At 40.4% G+C, this 19,878-nt stretch overlaps 1 protein-coding gene across 1 annotated transcript in view; it reads left to right on the top strand.

Moving 5' to 3' along the window:
* The window catches only part of FBN2 (fibrillin 2), a 1,183,434-nt gene that overhangs the window by 755,747 nt on the left and 407,809 nt on the right, over positions 1-19,878 (top strand). The window contains exon 11 of the mRNA XM_086961117.1: positions 10,815-10,952. Coding sequence (XP_086817243.1) covers positions 10,815-10,952 — 138 coding nt within the window. The remainder of the gene's footprint in view (positions 1-10,814; positions 10,953-19,878) is intronic.

Here is a 19,878-nt window from a genome sequence, read left to right as displayed (position 1 = left end):
GGGGTTAAAATTACTATTCCCACTCCAAAGAGTGCAACAGTAGGGAAAGCGTTGGATAGCGTAGGGGTTACAATTACTATTCCCACTCCAAAGAGTGCAACAGTAGGAAAAGCGTTGGATAGTGTAGGGGTTAAAATTACTATTCCCACTCCAGTGGGTGCAACAGTAGGGAAAGCGTTGGATAGTGTAGGGGTTAAAATTACTATTCCCACTCCAGTGGGTGCAACAGTGGGGAAAGCGTTGGATAGCGTAGGGGTTAACATTACTATTCCCACTCCAGAGAATACAACATTAGGGAAAGTAAATCTTTCATATGTAAATCAAAAATCTAACAGGAAATATCTATTAATAATTAATAAAAAGTAAATAAAAATGTTATGTAATAGAATAAATAATATTTTACATTTACTAATTAACAATAATTATTTTAATTATTCACCTATTAATACAAATTAATTAAACATTAACAAATAATTATTTAATAATTAAAAATTATTTCACTGTTTTTTCCAAATAAATAACGTGTATTTTATTTTATTATTTAATTAATTATTAATATATTACTTTCCACTCTATGCCCCTATAAACCCACAACCGGCTACAGAAATTAAATTAGTAAAATTTACATAATAACCAATTAATCAATTAATATAAATGAATTAACAATTATAATTAAATTAATTAACACATATAAATTAATTAACAATTAATTACTAATTACTATCAATAAATATTTTTACATATTTCATTATTTTTTTATTAAATTACTTCCCACCCTATTCCCCTATAATCCCACAACCCGCTACTGCATTAAATTAGTAACAGTTACATAATTACCAATTAATCAATTAATATTAATTACTTTTCAATTACTATTAAATTAATTGACACATATAAATTAATTAACAATTAATTACAAATTACTATCAATTAATACATTTACATATTTAATAATTATAATTAAATGACTTCCCACCCTATTCCCCTATAAACCCACAACCCGCTACAGAATTACATTACGCAATAATTATAAAAACAAAAATCATTTAATACAATTATTTATAACATAAATACACACTTTTCACACATAATATAACATAAAAATACACTATAAAATATTATATATTATATTTTACCTATCTATATTATATACTTCGATATTTTAACTATCTATATTTTATACAGTCGATATTACTTCACTTACATAAAAACAATATTTTTGTTGTCTATATTCTGTCCTGTCGATATTTTGTTCAGTCTATATTAAATACTCGATATTATGTCCAAACGATATTTTGGACTCGATATTATGTCTGTGCACCTTCCAGGGCATCTGTTCTAAGCGATATTAGCTTAAGGATGTTTGTTCTATCGGGACCTGTTGTTGAATAGCTACTGCTAATTCTTCTTTGGCCCTCAATAGATTTTGTCGTATTTCTTCTGTCTTCCGTTTCTCTTTTTTTTGTGCGGACAATACAAAGCTTAACGTCTCCCCTCTAACACCAGCCTTAAAGGTGTCCCACACTATCCCTGGGGGTGCTGTCCTCTATTTATATCCCAGAAGTCCTTGATCCATTTTGTCATATACACCCGATATCCATTATCTTGCAGCAGCACCCTTTCAAAAGTCCATTGCTCCTCTTTTTTATGGGAATGCCCTAGTCTTATCGTCAGAACCAATGGGCTATGATCAGAAATTATTTGGGGTTGTTTTTCAATTTTTGATTCAGCAATTAGATTATTTGAAATTAGAAAGTAATCAAGTCTGACCAACACCTGGTGAGGAGCGGAAAAGAAAGTGCTACCATCTAAGTTTGAATGCCATTTTACCCAAGGATCTTCCAGTGAGTTATGTGTTGCCATATCCGACAGTGCCCTAAACATTTTCTTTTTCCTGCCTAGATATTGTGAGCCTGGCTGCAAGAATGAGCTGATTGGGTCATGCAGATTAAAATCACCGCAACATACAATTGGCTTAGGCCATTGTGCCAATTCCACATCCAGCTACTGAAATACGTCTGGATCATCCTCTGTGGACCCATATATTGTAGCTAAGGTGAACGTCTCCCCCTTAAAGGCTATCTCGGTCAGCACCCACCTTCCCCATTTATCTTCTCTTTTCCTCTTTATAATTGTGTCACTGCTCCTGCCCAGCACCGCCACACCTCTAGTTTTGGTCCCTTGATTTGATTTTGCCATAACTTCGAACCCTAATTGGCCCAACAGGTGTGCTTTGGTACCCTCTATGTGGGTCTCTTGCAGACAAACCAAATCAACGTGCAGTGTTCTAAGTAGTGCTGCTACCTTAAACCTCTTTTTTTGCTCATTGAGCCCACATACATTTATCGAGGCTATTCTACATGCCATACAGCTTTAGTACTTTTGACCCTATGCTGATATTTGTCTGTTTTATCTTTACTTTGCTGTATATCTTGTGTTCTTTTCTGTAACCAAACTTGCCAATAACAAAACACCATATCCTTGTGCAACATTTCTGCCCTTTCCCCTCCGTTCCCCTCCCACCCCTACTATCCCCCCTTTTCTCACACCCCGTGCCCTACCCTCTCTGTTCTCCCCCCACCCACCTCCCCACTCCCCATTGAGACGCCCTGGGTACAAAATTCCCAGGTGTGGTTGTCAGTTAGGGCAGTACGTGTCAGACGTGCCCCGTGGCCCGGAATCAAAGAGATGTATTCCCTACATTTCTTTGGTACGTAAATAGAAAACTCTGCTTTACAATATAAATAGAGCCTCTGCCTTACAGTATAAGTTCTGCTCAATATCTACTTATTTTGCTGACATGTGGGAGTTATGTCCTGAGTTTTGATTTGTTGTTGTTTGTTTGTTCATTCAAAAGGCTTTCAGGACTTTTGCTATTTGCCAGCTTTTTGGTTAGTATTCCCCCCGATTTCCTTCAGGTAGGATTCTGCTTGCACTTCACTGGTAAAGGTTTTAGTTGTGCCTTTATAGATTATTTTTAATCTTGCTGGGTTTTGAAGAAATATCTTTGCACCCCTTTGTTCGAATGGAGTAATCAGCTGCCTCATCCTCCACCGGCGTTCTACAGTCGCGTGAGCAAAATCTGGGCGCACGAAGAAGGAGAAGTCATTGAATTCCTTCTTCCTTGTGGGCCTCGCAATATCATAAATGGCTTCTCTTAGCCTAAAATTTCCTATGTTGACCAGCATAGCTCTAGAATACTGTGCTGGCATCTGGCTACGATTTGGGAGTGCCAGGGAGAAGCGATGTGCCCGTTGAAGTTCAATGTTCATATCCCAGCTTTCAAGCTCCGGAAAGGCTGTCTTTACCAGGTTGATCATATACCCCTTGGATCATCTCCATCAACTCCTTCGGGAATACCTAGGAAACAAAGATTGTTCCTCCTGCCTCTGTTCTCTAAATCTTCAACTTTTTGCATCAAAACCCTGATAACTCCTTCGTATTCTGCCGCTTGCTTCTGGAGTTTACTGAAGTCAGTCTCTAAGTTTTTAGTGCGAGACTCTACAGAGGCCATTCTGTTCGAAATTTCTAAACATGTTTGGTCTACTTTTTTAGCGGCTCCTCGCAGTTCCTGGATAGCAGCATGATTCCTGTTACTATCATTCTTAACGTCTCTATAAAAGTGCTTGATTGAATTTAGAACTTCGCTTAAAGAGGGCTCCCTCATATTTTGCATATCACAACCCTCTTCATTTGGCAATAGACTGCTTTTCTGTGGCTCTTGCCAATGTTGGCTGTGTGATTGTTGTTCTCTTGATTCCCTTGCGCAGCCACTCCTGTGTTTGTCATATTTGTCATGCTCCGTATTGCCTCCGGGATCTGTGGTTTCTTCGCTGGTTGATTGACGGTGCCTTCTATGTCTTGTTCGTCTTTTTCCCCATTCCTCTTTTTTTCCCCCTTTAGGGATAGTATCTTGGGTAAATGCCTGTGGCGCACCCAATACTGTAATGTTCGAAGCCTCCAAGATTGTTGTCGATAGTTTGTATGTTGCACTCCTCTCTCCAACCTCGGCACCCTCTCCTTCCTCTTCTTTCTCTTCCTCATTTGAGCTGCTTGTTGCACTAGAGATAGACACTCCAGTCTCGTAAATATCTGAGCCAGAATCTCCGCTGGATATTTCAGATTCTAGAGGTAGCTCATTTGGGGAGGATGTCTGTGCTTCCGATGGGAGAAGTTTGGTCCTCGGGTTTTGATTTAATGGTGGGGGCGAGGATTCTCTCCTTATAGGGATACTTAAGTTTACGCAAGACTTTTCAGTCACTTTTTCTTTCATTAGTTCAGTGCCAACTCCCGCATTTTTTGGATCGCTGTTTGTATTGGAAATAAAACCCATACTGTGCCTTCGTGCTTCCTGGTGGTCATTCTGGTGTTCATTCTGATTCCTTTTGTCTTCTGGAATTGCCAGGTTGTGATATTGTTTTTTAATTATTTTCTCTTGATTTTCTTTAGGGATTGGGCTAAATATATTTGATATCCTCGGCTGGGAATCTGGCTGCTGCCCAGTGCCATTAGCAGATGCTTTCAAGTTCTTTATCGTCTGCAATCTCCTAGCTTTCTTTTCCAACAGGTTCTCACTGTCTTTATCCAGCTCATTATCATCCCCCTTGTTTTTTTCCTGGTGTTTACTTTTCCCTTTCCCTTTCTCCTTTACCTTATCGGATTCTCTTTCCGCCTTCTGTTCCAAAATTTTGTCTGTTTTTTTCCCTTTAGTTTTGTTGGATTCCTTGCCCGACGGCCTTTCAGTACTACTCCTGTCGCTTTTTTCCCCACTCTTATTGCACTCTTTGGCTTTAGTTGCTCTTTTTTCTGGCCTTTGATTAGGTCCCTTTGTTGCCTTAGGGGGTTTATTTGTAGTTTGTTCCTCTATAGCATCCCCTGTAATTTCTTGTCCCGAGTATCCGGATACTGACCTAGGTCTTTATCCTGGTCTTTATCCCGCTCCATATCTGCTGGGCAATTGTGTAGGTGGTCAACTATTTTTCTGGTCACACCGGACATAGCGGGCATTCCAGGTGGCCCCTCTACTCCCGTTCCTGTTGCCATTTTATTTGGGTCGCTCTCTAAGGATCGCCGAGGATGAGCCAGCTGCAGATATATATCTACTCTAACGTGTATTTTCAGACACCACCGTTTCGCCTTCTTAGCTGCAGGGAGCAAAGTTTTAACACTCGATTTTAATTTAGTAGTGCAGGCAGTGTAGGTAGTGCTGTCAAAGCAGGCTGTACGAAGTTCGAGATTTTTAATAGTTTTGAGGGTTTTGAGAGTTTTGAGAGCTTTGAGGATATTGTAGGCTTCCCTGCTCTTTGTGATTGTTGAATCGGAAGCCAGACTGCTTCGCCCCCAGTCCCCACTCTCCTCCCCTCTGCTGCCAACTCTCTCTAGGTAGACGCTGTTGAGATTCTGAGGGATCGTCTCCGTTGTTGTAGCCCTTTGCTCAGCAATTATTGGTGCATATGCAGCCCCCTCCAGCGTGGCTCCCCCCCCTTTTTTTTTATATTCCCAGTTCAACAGTTCAACAGTTCACATCTACCTCCTGTTATCTCCGTTTTTTTTTAAGTCAGTATTCAGGCAGTATTCTGGCAGTACTCTGGTAGTATTCTGGCAACTAATAACTGTCAATAACAGTCAGCACTCTTGACAGTTGACAGTATGCAGTAGCGTTAGTGTTAAAACAGTTTTTGCTATCCTCGTTATCAAGCGCCCAATACCTGTCGGGTGGCTTCCTCCCCTCTGCCAGCGTTTCAATCGGTCATCTGGTTGCCCTGCAAGGCAGTTAGCAGACCGCCCTGGACAGCTGCCAAGAATGCCGTCATCACCAAAGGCCAGAGGCTGGGATTCAGGGAAACCAGCAGAAGCAGAAAGCCACAAAATCGCACTATCCTGCGCGTCACCACTGCCACTGCCATCTAACTTTTTCACAGAGCACAGCTGATGGGTTTGAGAGACTTGAGGGAGCGGCAGACGCAGACGCCGATTTCAGGTCCGAAGCACAGATTCCAGCTTGCAGCGTTTCCAGGTTAATAACAGCTGATAGCCGCTGCTGATGCTAACCGCTGCTGATAGCCGCTGCTACAGAAACGATTTACCGCTACGGTGACTTTGACGTCCGCTGCAGTAATCCCCCAGTTTGTAGCGGTAGACAAGCAGAACGATGATGCTAAAGCGACCGCTGCCGCTCAGAGCCTCCGGACCTCCAGGCCGTAGGCTACGAGATGCTCCTATCACTCCTATCGCTCATGAAGGATTCCCCTCTCTCTCCTTTCCCATGATCATGTAAGGGAGCAGGGAGCAATCGCCCTGAATAACAGTTTAGCGACCCTTCTTCCTCAAACGAATTGCAGAGATTTCACCTCTCTCTGAGCACACCAAGTCCGGGCTCACGGAGCGTCCTCTGACCAGTCTGCTCACACTGACGCCATCTTGTCTCTGCCTGGTAGACTCTTCTCGGTTAGAAAGGTTTTGCAATTATTTTCTCTATTCACAGAGAAGTCAGGCCATGGGATTGGTTGATCATCCAAGGAACCATACTGGGATCGGTGAGATGTCACCCCATAGCTGCACTGTCATTGCTGACGGAGCCACACTGTGATAAGTTTACCTTTGACAGTGTAGCACTGGGATTGGTTGTTGTTTGCTATTTCGATTATTGTAATTGGAAACAAAGTCTAACGTTTCTGTTGTGCCCAAAGAGACATTAAAGGGTACCATTAATATGAAAAAAAACAGATTTCTTGAGATAAACCATGTATGACATGAAGTTGATACCCATCCCCACAAAGATTGAGGTACAAAAGAAAAGAGTTTGAATGGTGACAGAGAAAGAGAGAAAGAAAATGGCTAGGTGAAGGGCTCATTAGGCAATGGCTTGGGAGCAAATGGGATCAAAAAGAGAAATGTTGGAGGGAGGAAATTATGGAAGGTGTAAGAGCCTGTCCTGCCTTGGGTAAAGGAACAAATGGCAAAGACGAGACAAACAAAGGAGAAAAGCAGACAAATTATTCTGATACACCTTACAGGCTCCTATAGAAGTGGTACCAAGTGCACCAAGTCAGTGATGAGAGCATTGAAAAGCCGAGTTTTAACAGGCTGTTGACTTACAGTCAGATGTACAAATTAAGCACACAATAAACTAGAAGAGTTAGCTGATGAAAATGAGGTGGCTAGCACATGCTGTTTTTTAATGATACCTTATTTGCAGATGGTGCAATTGTGGATATATGAAATCCTGGATATTTTTTAAAGGTGTTTCTTAATGCAGATGGATCCCATTTCTCCTTTAAAATCTGATCCTCACAGGCGGTCTGTGAGACGTTTTTGCCCTTTTGAAGCCTTTTGGGTTCTTTGTGATATAGCCACATTCAGGGAGGAATTGCCCATTATGAGATGACAATAGTTTTGTAATGATTGTCTGTCGAGATTGTGACCTTCATTGAGGACCATAATGAATCTCAAGGTTGTCTTCTCCATACACCCCCACCAACCATCAACATTTCCAAATAACTCTTTACCTGTCAGTATAAAAAAATCATCCAGGCCCTTGTTCTTGAACATCTTCAAGATGGGCTAGTTCTCAAAATACACTGAGTTAATCTGGAGTGTAATTTGAAGAACTGTGACACTAATAACAATATAGATACTTCTGTTTTTGTCCCCTAAATATGAAAATATCTAACTTCTTTCAGACGCTGGCATATTGGTACGTAACTTGCTGAGTTGTACAACACTAGTGGCCAAAAAAAGACAAAAGTTGAGAACAAAGCAAGCCGCTAATTATTTATGAGAGACGTCTCCAAATGGGTGTGCCAGACGTAAAAAGTCAGGTTTTCTCCACTTCCTTTCCATCATCTCTGATTACATTTTTCTGCCATTGGATTCAGCTTCAGAACATGTTAAAGCAGATGAATAAAGGCAAAAGACTGATTAAAAGGCTGTACAAAAGATGCAAAATCAAGAAGGGATATGAATTCCACCTTGTTGCAATACTTTTGATTGTTCTGGATTGACTTGTGGTTGCAGGCAAATCTGGCTTGGTTGTATACAACATGGACTAAAATGAGTATGCTTTCAGAGGCAGTACATGAATTGTGCAGTGAAAGGCCCAGGAAGCAGGCCAATGTCTAACTTACCTGTTCAACTACTAATTGTGTGCTTGGATTACCATGTTTTATCTTAACTCATGCGGAAAGGATAGATACAGACATTTTCCAATATCTGGTGCATTGTTCACAAATGCAGATATGAGTGACATAACCTTGTGTGTTTTTTCCTGAAGAATAGTAGCAGAAAGTAGCATTATATTCCTGCATGCACGTTCTTGAACAAGAAGCATTATTCGTTCAAATATCCTATATAATGATACTGGGGCTGAGCATGAGACAACCCCCTCCTCTCTACATTGAAACCCAATGCCTAGAAAAGGGGTAGGGTTAGACAAACTGACCAGTTACTGGAGGGAATATTGAGCAATGACATTTTCGACTTCAGGCCAGAAGACACAATGAGGCACACATGGAGGCATATTAGCATATTTGTTTGCATATTATTTAGCATATTATTTAGGACTTAAACAACCATGCTGTTAGATGGGTGGTTAAATGTTAGATAAAATTAGTTAGATAGGTTTGTGCTGTGTGATGAAACATGATCGAGGCATATTCAACCTTTACCACCATTTGCAAATTTGTTGCAAAGATGAGTATAATATCTGCAATTATTCCAATTCTCATGAGCTGTAGATAAATAGTGCATATTCATTAATCATTGTGTTTGCCTAGTGATTTTGGGGTACATGGTGGGGCTCTAGGTATGCTATCTGTGAATGAGTTGTCTGACTCCTAACACTCATCTTACCTGGAGTCTGACTCAGAGGGGTTGAGAGTGAAGATACCTGCTAATTCTCCTTTTTACTGAAAAATATATTTTTACCTTCTAAGTCTTTGCAGTCTATTGGTTGTAGCCCAATACGTTGGAGCTAATTTGGTGTGATACCTTTGTTAACCCCACGCTTAGATACTATAAGATATCAGTTCTTAGGAAAATTCTCACTGTCCACACCCTAAATAGATCCTGGTTTTGAGTTTTACAGGTGCTATACAGTCCTTCTGGATATCGGAGGATATATTACCTTTGCCTTCTGATGGACTACCGCATATCAAATTTAGAGGTGAACGCAGCCCAACGGTCTTGTCTGTACCTTGAAGGGAGTTATTGATTTATTTTTAAATGCAAATAAATATCACACTTTAGAAATGTTCTCTCATGGTTCAGTGGTCAATATTGTTCTTCTGTCACTCACCACCAGGTTCTTCCTAGCAGTAATGGACAGAAAAAAGTACATTACACTATCCACCCTAAAAAGGATCCTACTCCATTAGGCTTGTTGCGGAAGCTTACTGTTGATTGAGTCAACCGGGGTTCCATTGACATAAATGTTACTGTCTGCCTATCTCTAAAGGAGGCAATCAGACCAAGAGTTTGGCAGACAGGGTACTCTAAATCAGACCCTTGGTATTTAGAGAGGAGGTTAGCTAGGTAAAATAGAGGATGGATTTTGTTGGAACACTAAAAACCACTGGTGTTCAGGATGCTAGCTCATCAGACGGATTCTCCAATGCAGGATAATGCCTCATGCTTTTATGAAGGAAGAGTGCACAGAAGAAAATCTTCCAAAAAAGGCGGTCACACCACTCAATTCACTTCCACTCACCAGTGACTGAAATAAAAAAACAGTTTGCAAGCCATACTAGTGAATTCATCTGACTCAACATCCAGAGGGGGCGATACTGGATTTCATAAAACATTAGACAGTTAGACAAAGAATGGTAGAGTTTGCATATTAAGAAAATATTTTTTTTTATATATTGTTCTGTCTCATTTCATTACCCGGCGAGTCACCACCCTTTTTGGAAGATTATATTCTGCTTACCCTCCTTTCATAAAATCGCGAGGCATTATCAGCCCGTTATCATCAATGAGGCACTGTGAGATTTCAAAATATGTATAACAAGAGGAATAGGCTTGTCCACCCTTTCAACCAATCAAAATACTGTAGGTCCGAACATATAAAATTTTACCTGGCCGCCAATCAGAATGAGTGACCCATGCCTCTCTAGACCACATTTTGCAATGTACCCGTGTCTTTACTCCGCACACCTATAATACCAATATTTACCAATTTAGGCCCTCATTTTGATGTCTGTCGGAAAGCCTCTCACCGCACAACATCTTCGGTTTCACTTTCGACTGCCATATTACAATGATGGGGGTCGTAATCGAAACCAGATAATCATTCCGGCCGGCTTCTGAACGGCTCAAGGAGCCCGTCGGCCTGTTGGAACCAGCACGTAATCCCTTAAGGAAGATGTTTCCGCCATCGAGATTACAATGTCGAGTTCCCATAGGCTTTTCATGTCGTGCTTTCTGACATGAAAAGCCTGTCGTAAAGCGACTTTGGGTGCCACTAGCAGGGCCCCCTTGCAACAATGGCCTCCAGTTGGGGGCACATATGGTGCCCCCCTGTCAATCCTTGCACTGCGTGGCAGGCACCGTGTGGTGTCTGCCACACGGTGCAGGGATTAACAAAAACTCCCATTTCTCTATGGGAGCCTGTGCTGCTGCCGGTTCCCGACTGCAGCACCCCCGACTAGAGGTAGGTCAGTCACAATTACGCAATGGTGTCTAATGAGGCCCATAATTGCCTGATGCAAGTTTTGACTTGAGACCTTATGCAGTAGTCTGCCACTGATACCCTCTGGTGTATGCTTTATATTTTTTCTTATTTAGGTCGATAGATTGACATTTTACCTTTTTTCCAGCTACTCTGAATCAGACCATTGACATCTGCAAGCAATATCCCAATCTTTGTCTCAATGGCCGCTGCATACCTATTATCAACAGCTACCGCTGTGAGTGCAACATGGGCTACAAGCAAGATACACAAGGAGAATGTAAAGGTAAGATGACTTGAATCCAATAGTGTCTGACTCATAAATCGCTCCAATTAAATCAAGGTTTTATCATGGTATATGTATGTTGTGTTCAGCTAAGCTATGCTAGCTTGGGCTATGCAGTGTTATATTGTGTTGTGGTGTGCTGGGGTGCAGTTTCGTGCCTTACTGATGTTACATTATCTTACTTCAGACATAAAATATTCCAACATGGTGCTGAGATGCCTCAAAGGTACAGTCAAATTAGAATTGAATGCCACTGTTATTTCTTTGAAGTACTTTTTCAGTTTATGGAACTGTTAGTGTCTTGACTGCAAGGAGAACAGACTTGTCAAACTTGAGTAAATGCATATAAATAACTATCTATATAAGTAGAGTGGCTGCAGTACCAAATTGGTAAATGGTAATTAGAAAGGAACCTGCCTGAGACTCAAGAGGATTGCATGCCTAAAGAGTATTATATGAATAGTGAGACGATTATATCCGATCTCCAAACTATGACAATATCTGAAAGATGAACTCTGTTTTCTGGTTTTATTCATCATACAGTGACAAAAGCTATTGGAATTATAGCATTTGACCGGAGAACCTAAGCAGTGTTTCAATTAAATCAGTGCTCAGCATACTTTTTTGGACTACATTATTGCTATTTTGTCTGCAAAGAAGAGTTAACCTTGTCTTCTGTTTGATGGAAAGCCTTGTCCAGAAAAGCCATAGAGACTTTGAACTGGGTTATAGTCCTGAATATTGACTACAAGAATAGTGACCGATCAACATATCAAGGTCAAAATGCTGACTGCAACAATATCATGAACTCTATATTTACCACAAAAATATTGATTTCTAAATATTGTCCTACAAAAGTGTCTAATGGTAAAAATATTTACTTAATACATATATATTAGAATAATATTGTTTCACAATTAAAATATGAATTAACAAAGTATGAAAAACCCCAAAATAGTGTAAACAAGTCAATAATATTTAAAAATGTTAAACATATTTAATTAAACATAATTTACCTTAAAAACAATACTTAAAAAAATATATTGTAGCTAATTAAAATCAATTTATTTTCTAATAATTATTTACAAATATGTATCGTTAATTGCAAATAATCAAAAAATAATAAACGTTTGTTTACAATACAGAATATTTAAAATAAAAATAGGTCAATCATAAACCTGTTAATATAATCATTTTGTAAGCAACTATTTACGTGAAAAGAATAAAAATACCATGATATAGCTTTGCAAGTACATGTATCAATTTGTATTTTTAAAAATATAAAATAATTGTTTAGAAATATATGGAAATGTAAAACGTTTTTGGTAAATGTACAGATATACATCAGCACATACCCTAAAGTAACAAAAGGTGAATAATTATTATACAAATATTTTACAAGATCATTAATTAATTAATGACAAAAGCAAAGAAAGTGATTGTAAAACAAGTATCCAAAGTAAACATAAAACAATAAGTAAATCAAACATATTCAATAAAATAATAAAAAAATAAACTATACTTGTGAAAATTACATGTGCTATTCTAACTCCGGTCCATCTAACCTGGGGAATAAGTAATATATTTCAGGGTCTGATTTAATACTCTACCTCCAGTGGAGAAAGTGGATATATTTAGGGGTGTCAGGCTTGCTCTTCTAACTCCAGTCCAACTAACCCTGGGGAACAAGCATATGTATGGGGAGGTGGGGAAATTTACTAAGCTAATTCCAGTCCAACAATTACTGGGTAAAGTGCATCTATTTATGGTGTACCGATTTACTATTACATCTCCAGTCATACTAACATTGGTGACAGTGCAGATGTTTGGGAGCTCGAATGTACCAATTCAACTCCATTCAAACTAAAATCGTTTTGGCGGGGGGTCAGATTTACTATTCTTACTGCCATGCAGGTAAAAACGGAGAAAATGCCTAAACTGGAGCGTATGGGCATCACATATACCATTAGACCTCTAGTCTAGCTAACATTGGGAAAAGTGCACATATTTGGTTAAGATGGTCTCATTTTTAATTCTAACTTCAGTCAAACTAACATTGATGTAAATGCATATAATTGAGCAGGCATATCAACTATTCAAACTCCATGTCAAGTTACAATCCAACAATATTTGGGGTAGGTGCATTTATTTAGGGTGGAACATGTACTATTCTTATTGGAGTCCAACAACCTTTGAGGTAAGTATACATAATTGGGATTGCCACCATTCATAATAAAACAACATTTCCAGAACCACTACTTAGTTAAAATGATGTTCCAGGCAGATGGGAATTTATTCGAAGCCAGACATGTGGGCATGTATGTGCCTTTCTCATTTTTACATGAGGCTAGGGAACCACACATTTGGAGGAGTCAGCTACAATGATGCCCTAAGTTTTTATCTTGGCATCCCACATGATCCTATGTTATTTTATCAGCTGCCGATTGTTCTTTCTACTGAATTTGAAACCAAAGTAAAACCTGCTAAACGCAAGTACTGAGCATAAAACGTGTCATTTACATTTAAATATTGGTGCATTGGCCAAAACAGATTGAAGATTTATGTAAGACAATGCTGTTAGTTGCAATACACAAGAGCATGGTTATCAATAGTGCAACAGTGGCATTGGGCCCAAAGACCTGGCAGGCTCACTGATCCCTGATGTTTGCTGCATTTTAATGTTCAATCGGGGGTTTGGGCACCATTGTCCTTACTTGCACCATGACCCATGATACCCTACCTACACCACTGGTCATTGAATTTGATTATAAGTCAATAAAGGCAAACTACTAAAGTCTGAGGTGAGAATGCATATGAAGTTTTCATCCACCGTCAGTTCTACGTTCATCACACAGAGCAAGTCAATACATGCAGAATCAAGCAACATAGCATAGAAAGATTCACATTCTTTATGATCATTAAAAACAAATTAAGAGGCAGGTTTACAAGCCCCTTCCGCCTCTTTTACGCCGCCGTTTCATCACTTTTGTGACGCAGCGGCGGTGCAAAACCAGCACCATGGTGCGGGGTACTTACAACGTGACGCATCTGGGAGATGAGTCATGTTGTAAAGTCCTGCGCCACAAGAAGGCGTTCTTGCTTGGAGGGGAGATTCTGGTGCAGGAACGCCTCCTAAAAGTGGCTGAGTGAAATCTACAAGATTTCACTCCGTCACTTTTAGGGCCATGCTTCGTCGAAACTCTGCGCCTGCTTGAAGCAGGCGTAAGGATTGACGCAGCATTTCAGAGATAGGGCACCCACCCCCTGAGCCTTGCTGGAGTGGCATCACACTTACGACGCAACTCCAGCAATGCGCCGCAATTCCGCCGGGGAGGCGTCACGCATCTGCCCATTCGAGCGCCACCGTGCCCCGCATTGTAAATGCGGCGCATCAGTGGTGCTGCACGGGTGGGCAGATGCGTCGCAACTGTTCTGACGCATCTCTGCTGATTAGCCGAGATGCGCCAAAAGTCGTAAATCTGCCCCTAAATGTTACAAAAAGAAATGTAATCATGAATTAAATCAAACGCTCGGTTTCAAAGTTTAACATGGATATCACTTGTGATATTTATATAGACGCAGTAGTGTATCCATTTTCAAAGATATTGCTGCTGCTCTTCCTCCTCTGTCGCGCCAATGGTTGTTCCTTCAATGATTTTTCATGAGCGAACCAAGAAGGTTCACTCTGCTGGTCCACTTCAAAATGAAGGCAGTAACTGGAAACAAGCACCCTAGTGTCCAATTTCCAGCAGCAAAGAGTTTCATCACCATATTCTTGCACCAAGAAGAGTAGGGGTCTGTTCGCAAAGCCTACAGGAAGTAAACTTGGCCAGGTATGGACGTTTTCTGCAACTCAAGATACGAACCTTTTTTGTGGGGGAAAAACCTATCCCCTGAGTAAGGGTTGCCTAGTTCTGGAGTAGTCGTGATTTACTAATAAAGTTCGGGAATAATCAAGTAGTAAGCTTTTTGCCTGGCTTTACTGACATTAAAAGCAGAGCAATGGTAATAAGGCCCTCAATGTGCTGTTTAGCATCTACAAAAAGAAGAAAATTCCATGTTATATGGATCGTGTAAACTTAGTTCAAGAGACCAATGTTGGGGCTGAAAATACCTGCAATACACCTGCCAGGAATTCACAAAAAGTTTAATGGCCGGTGTGAATGGATTTAAACTTGCAGATCACTCCACCATGAGTGAGAAGAAATACGCAGAGGTCAATCTCATCCATTAGTAGGAAGTGGGTATCACAAGGCATGGTTAGCTTCATATATTTGAGAATGTCCACAGACATGTTCATTTGTGGACATTCACAAACTGACCTCCGACTTTTTATACCCTCAGCTATTGGCCGGAGTTAGTTTCGTTCCAGGAAAGAAAGGAAACTGATTACCCCCAGATTCAGTGAGGGTGTAGGGGAAGCGATTTATCCATAGGGAAAATGCTTTCTTCTTGGACATAACAAAGAGTGGAGTGATGCATTTCAGATGCACAAATAGAAACGTTTCTGAATTCCCAAAAGTTGTAACACTACTTGTACAGATGCATTTTAATTCATTTTTCTGTAATAGGGCCCTAAATCCAGAATGAATCTGTAAGAATATCTGTCAAACTGCAAACAGAGCAGATTATCTCACAGTATATATCATCACCTCTATGGCTTCCTAAATGGCACTTCTTTGTTTTAAATTGCCCGTGTGATGGTTTCCATATCTTATGTCTCACGGATCAAGTTTCTTTAAACTCTCCATGCACCATGTTATGATTACATTTCACACTAGATACTTGAGTTAATGTGGAATGCATAAAAGTCAGTGTGTTATACAAAACGACAGCTGTAGTTGGGTCACAGCTTTTCTCAGCTTTACGGTGTTTCTCTTTTGCAAGGAAGGCAATGTATGTAAAACAGACCAGCTGTATGAGATCTAAACAGCAGCAAAGATGCTTGTAATGGTCCTGACAAACTTCAGCCAAGTTCATTGAAATGAAAAAAATCTATCTCTCTGACCCATTCTCACATCATCAAATATCACCAATAATAAGGAATCCAGAAGTTCCCTTTGTTTGATAATGTTTTGTTGGGTTATAAAACCTATTGTGACATAATTCACGGGATGGCCATTTTTTGGAAAATCAGGTTGTACTCGGTGGGACTTTTCAGCTATATCCTAATTGTACAAATCAGGGAATTTTGGCTGGAAAATCCAACTCATTCACAGAATTCCCCAGACTGGGTCCAAGACTATTTGTAGGGCCTTTTACTGCAGTTTGGTACCACCACTAGATAGAGCCCTATGATTGTATCACGATGAAAGTATCTACCTTGGGACCACTCATCTATTGGATGTCAAGCCATGCGCCTTCGTTAATATAGTGTAGCATCTTCCACCAGTCTTAATGGAATAAGACTAAAGGGGTTGTTTAGATTTTGGCAGATGGGATATTCCATCAGAAATGTGTTGTATGTCCTGTTTGCTTTATTGCAATGTACTATAGCCTATTGCACTTGTAAGGTGACAGACAAGATACTAGTCACATTTTTATGGAGTATCTTGGCCTCCAAACTCTAAATAATTCCCTAATCCTAAAATGCATACACATCCTACCTGACGCAGAGTCCTTAGGTTCAAACAAGAACCTATCAGTTTGCGATGACGAGCTTTGAGTAAAGCCGAGCAAGTTGTTCTCTACTATGTCTTCCTCATTCCTTATGTCTTTTATGTTTGAATTCATCTAACGTCTTTTTACATAACAGGTAACACAATCATATCGTCAATTATTCCTTCATTTAGAGTTCAGAATAATGTGTGACTCACTAAAACAAACCCCAGCAAGTGCTCTAAGACGTCACTGTACTTAAACATTCACCCTTATTCTCCACAATTTCAATGTAATGGCATCATCAGCAAGGACGCTTTTCTCAAGATCAGTATGAGCATGCAATGCTTTTCAAGTCTTTTTCAATCTAATTAATCCATCTTGCCTCTATAGATGCTTTTCGTAAAATCACTCGTATACCCTTTGGGTCATAGACCAATCGAAGAGTCACAAAACAATGGCACCATACTTTAGAAGAATTGTTATAAATTTATGACGGAAATTTGCTGTCTTACCTTATTAAAGTGGTTTTCACTGCTTACTCTAGATGCCAAGCAAATGCCAATGCTTAGATTATCCTCGGCATAGCCGATTTTATTCCATTCGGTTTTTAACTACATTTTCATCAAACTTTTACACAAAAATGCTAATTAAAGCACAATTTAGAGTTTAGAGGATGCAGGACAGGTCCCCAAAAGCGGTTGATGTCCTATCTGACCTGTTTAGAGTGTGTAATAGCTCTAGGTAGTGTAGATAGACAGAAGTGACAGCGGTCACTATTTGGAAGATGTCTCACACTAGTCCACATTATTTCTCTGCCCCAGAATTACCGTATCCAGAGGTCCTTGTAATTCTTGGGTTGGAGAATGCATGTTTATGAGAAATAACACACATGACCTGGTGTTTCTGCTCCCATTTCTGCATGTTTTACCACAGAGTTGCACACAGAGACATTAGCTGCTTACAGCAGCTGAAATCTCTGTGTGAAAAACAAAACTTGACAGGTCTGGTCATTTCATTGGAATGTACAGGCTACTCATAATGAAGGGTTACATATAGCCCTTTGTCTTTCAGATGTTAATAGTCGACAAATGTATTTTGCGGTATTACTTGCATCCTCAAGCACACACAGCAAACCAATGAACACAACACTAATTCATATGCAAATATTAAACAGTGAACATGCAGTAAATCCACTTTCAAAAGGGAATTATTTTTATTGTGTTACAGTCTTTTTGAAGGACAGTCATATGCAGGCTAAATAGAAGACAGGCCACAACATTGCCCCGCTTTAAGCCATTTTCACCTGGAATTCTCTTGCTTACCTGCACCCTCTACTCCTTCTTACATCAATCCAAGTTTCTAAATGGAGATGCAATATCAGTGATTCCAGAACCTAATCAATTCCCCAAATGTTTTACATTGTTTATATTCCCTTATGATTTCTCTCAATAAGATCATAAGAACAATTGTCAAATCCTGTATATACGTTTTCCTCATTTTTCTGCTTCTCGTATAAGGAGAGATCAGGTCAAAAGTAATCATGTGAACCAAAAATCTTCAACACTTGAATTGGGATGACTGTGTAAATCTTAAGTTCTCCCCTCTAAAGCACTTACACATTCTTGTATCTATATGGGACATATGTTTTCAGTATATGGATATGAATGCCACCTATCCAACAAGAGGTATGATTTAGAAGCCACCAACATAGAGTAGCTATGACAGTTCAATGTGGTTTACCTTCAACAGCGAATTAGCCATTCCAGTTGGGCGACACGCCCTGGATTGTTTGCTTCTCATTATGTCAGCCACCTTGATTTTGGAGGCAATAAATCCTCAGATACCTGAAATCTGTTAAACAGATGAATTGTTTTATTGGCTACATACATAAGCTCTGTTTACTTTTCTGTGACAACTTCACTTACGTTGCTTTCCAATTGCTTCACAGTCACCGTAGTACCTTTCTATACTACTTACTAATGGCCATTAGTTTTTTTAATGTGTTACCTCCATAATATTAAATAATTTTTGTTTTTGTGTCTGCCATCCTGACACCAACTGTCCATCCTAATATATGTAGACTATTGTCTCTATGCATCCCTTGTAGTTGTTGCGCAGCAACCAAATCAATAGGGTCTTTTTGCCATTCCGATTAAAAACACGCATGTATTGGACACGCGCGTATTCGAATCCAACGTTGTGTATATATAAACACACGCTAATGTTGCAAAGTGAACCAACTCCTCCCCCCCTCCCTCCACCCACTCCCCGTCTGTCATCCTGACACCAACTGTCCATCCTAATATATGTAGACTATTGTATCTATGCGTCCCTCGTAGTTGTTGCGCAGCAACCAAATCGCTAGGGTCTGTTCGGCCTTTCGATTAAAAACACATGCATATTGAACTTTTGGAGATTTAAGATTGTGAACAAACGAACATTGACATTTTTATGCGGCGATGCATGGTTCTGATGCTTCAGGCTCTCGAGGTGCTGCGTTGCTTCCAAGAGTGAAGAGCTGATTTTACTCCCGCAACCGGGTCGAAGCACCAGTTCTGCTACACGCAGACAAGAGATGTGCCGATGTCCATGCTGCAAGTATCAGGGTCCACTACCAGTGAACCAGGCAGAGGAGCTGGGGTAGAGACTTTGGTATCCTTGAGTCTTAAGCAGCTGGAGACAAGCCAACAAGCCCTTGGAGCACACTTGAAAGAAAAGGCAGAGTCAGCTCTCCTTCAGACAGTGCTTAATTTGAGCCAGTGGTTGCCGATGGGCCCACTGGCACTAATGTCTGGGGGCTGCACATATTTTTGCTCATCCAACATTTCACAAGAGCAAGACAGGGAAACACACAAAGATGGGAAAGAGGGAAGAAGAGAAAGATGGCAAAGTCATCACCAAGGAAGAAATCAGGAACATGCAAGTGTAAGATAAGGGAATAGCAATGTCTGGTAGTGAATTAAAGAGACCTGAGGTGGATTCAGGATTATGCAGCCTAGGTATTCAGCGTGTTGACATTTAACCCCTTGCCTGCTTATGACAGAACCACACCGTCATGAGCCACGGGCAGCGTTTGCTCATGATGGCGTGGTTCCGTCATGCTGTGGCCGCACTGCCCACGCAGCAATAATTCCCCGCCGATGCGGGCAAATTAATGTGTGGGCGGGGCCATAACGGAACCACGCCGTCATGAGCACATGCCGCCCATGGCTCATGACAGCGTGGTTCCGTCACGAGAATAGCAGCACCCCCCTTGCCCCTCACACTTCCAGCGCAGCGGCGGAATTTGCACGGCGGCTAAGGGGTTAATACCACCGGCTGGGCT

This window comes from Lissotriton vulgaris, chromosome 3_1 (assembly GCF_964263255.1).
Source record: "Lissotriton vulgaris chromosome 3_1, aLisVul1.2, whole genome shotgun sequence".
Taxonomy (NCBI): Eukaryota; Metazoa; Chordata; class Amphibia; order Caudata; family Salamandridae; genus Lissotriton; species Lissotriton vulgaris.
The sequence above is the reverse complement of the archived record's forward strand: the minus strand, read 5'-3'. Positions and strand labels throughout refer to the sequence as shown.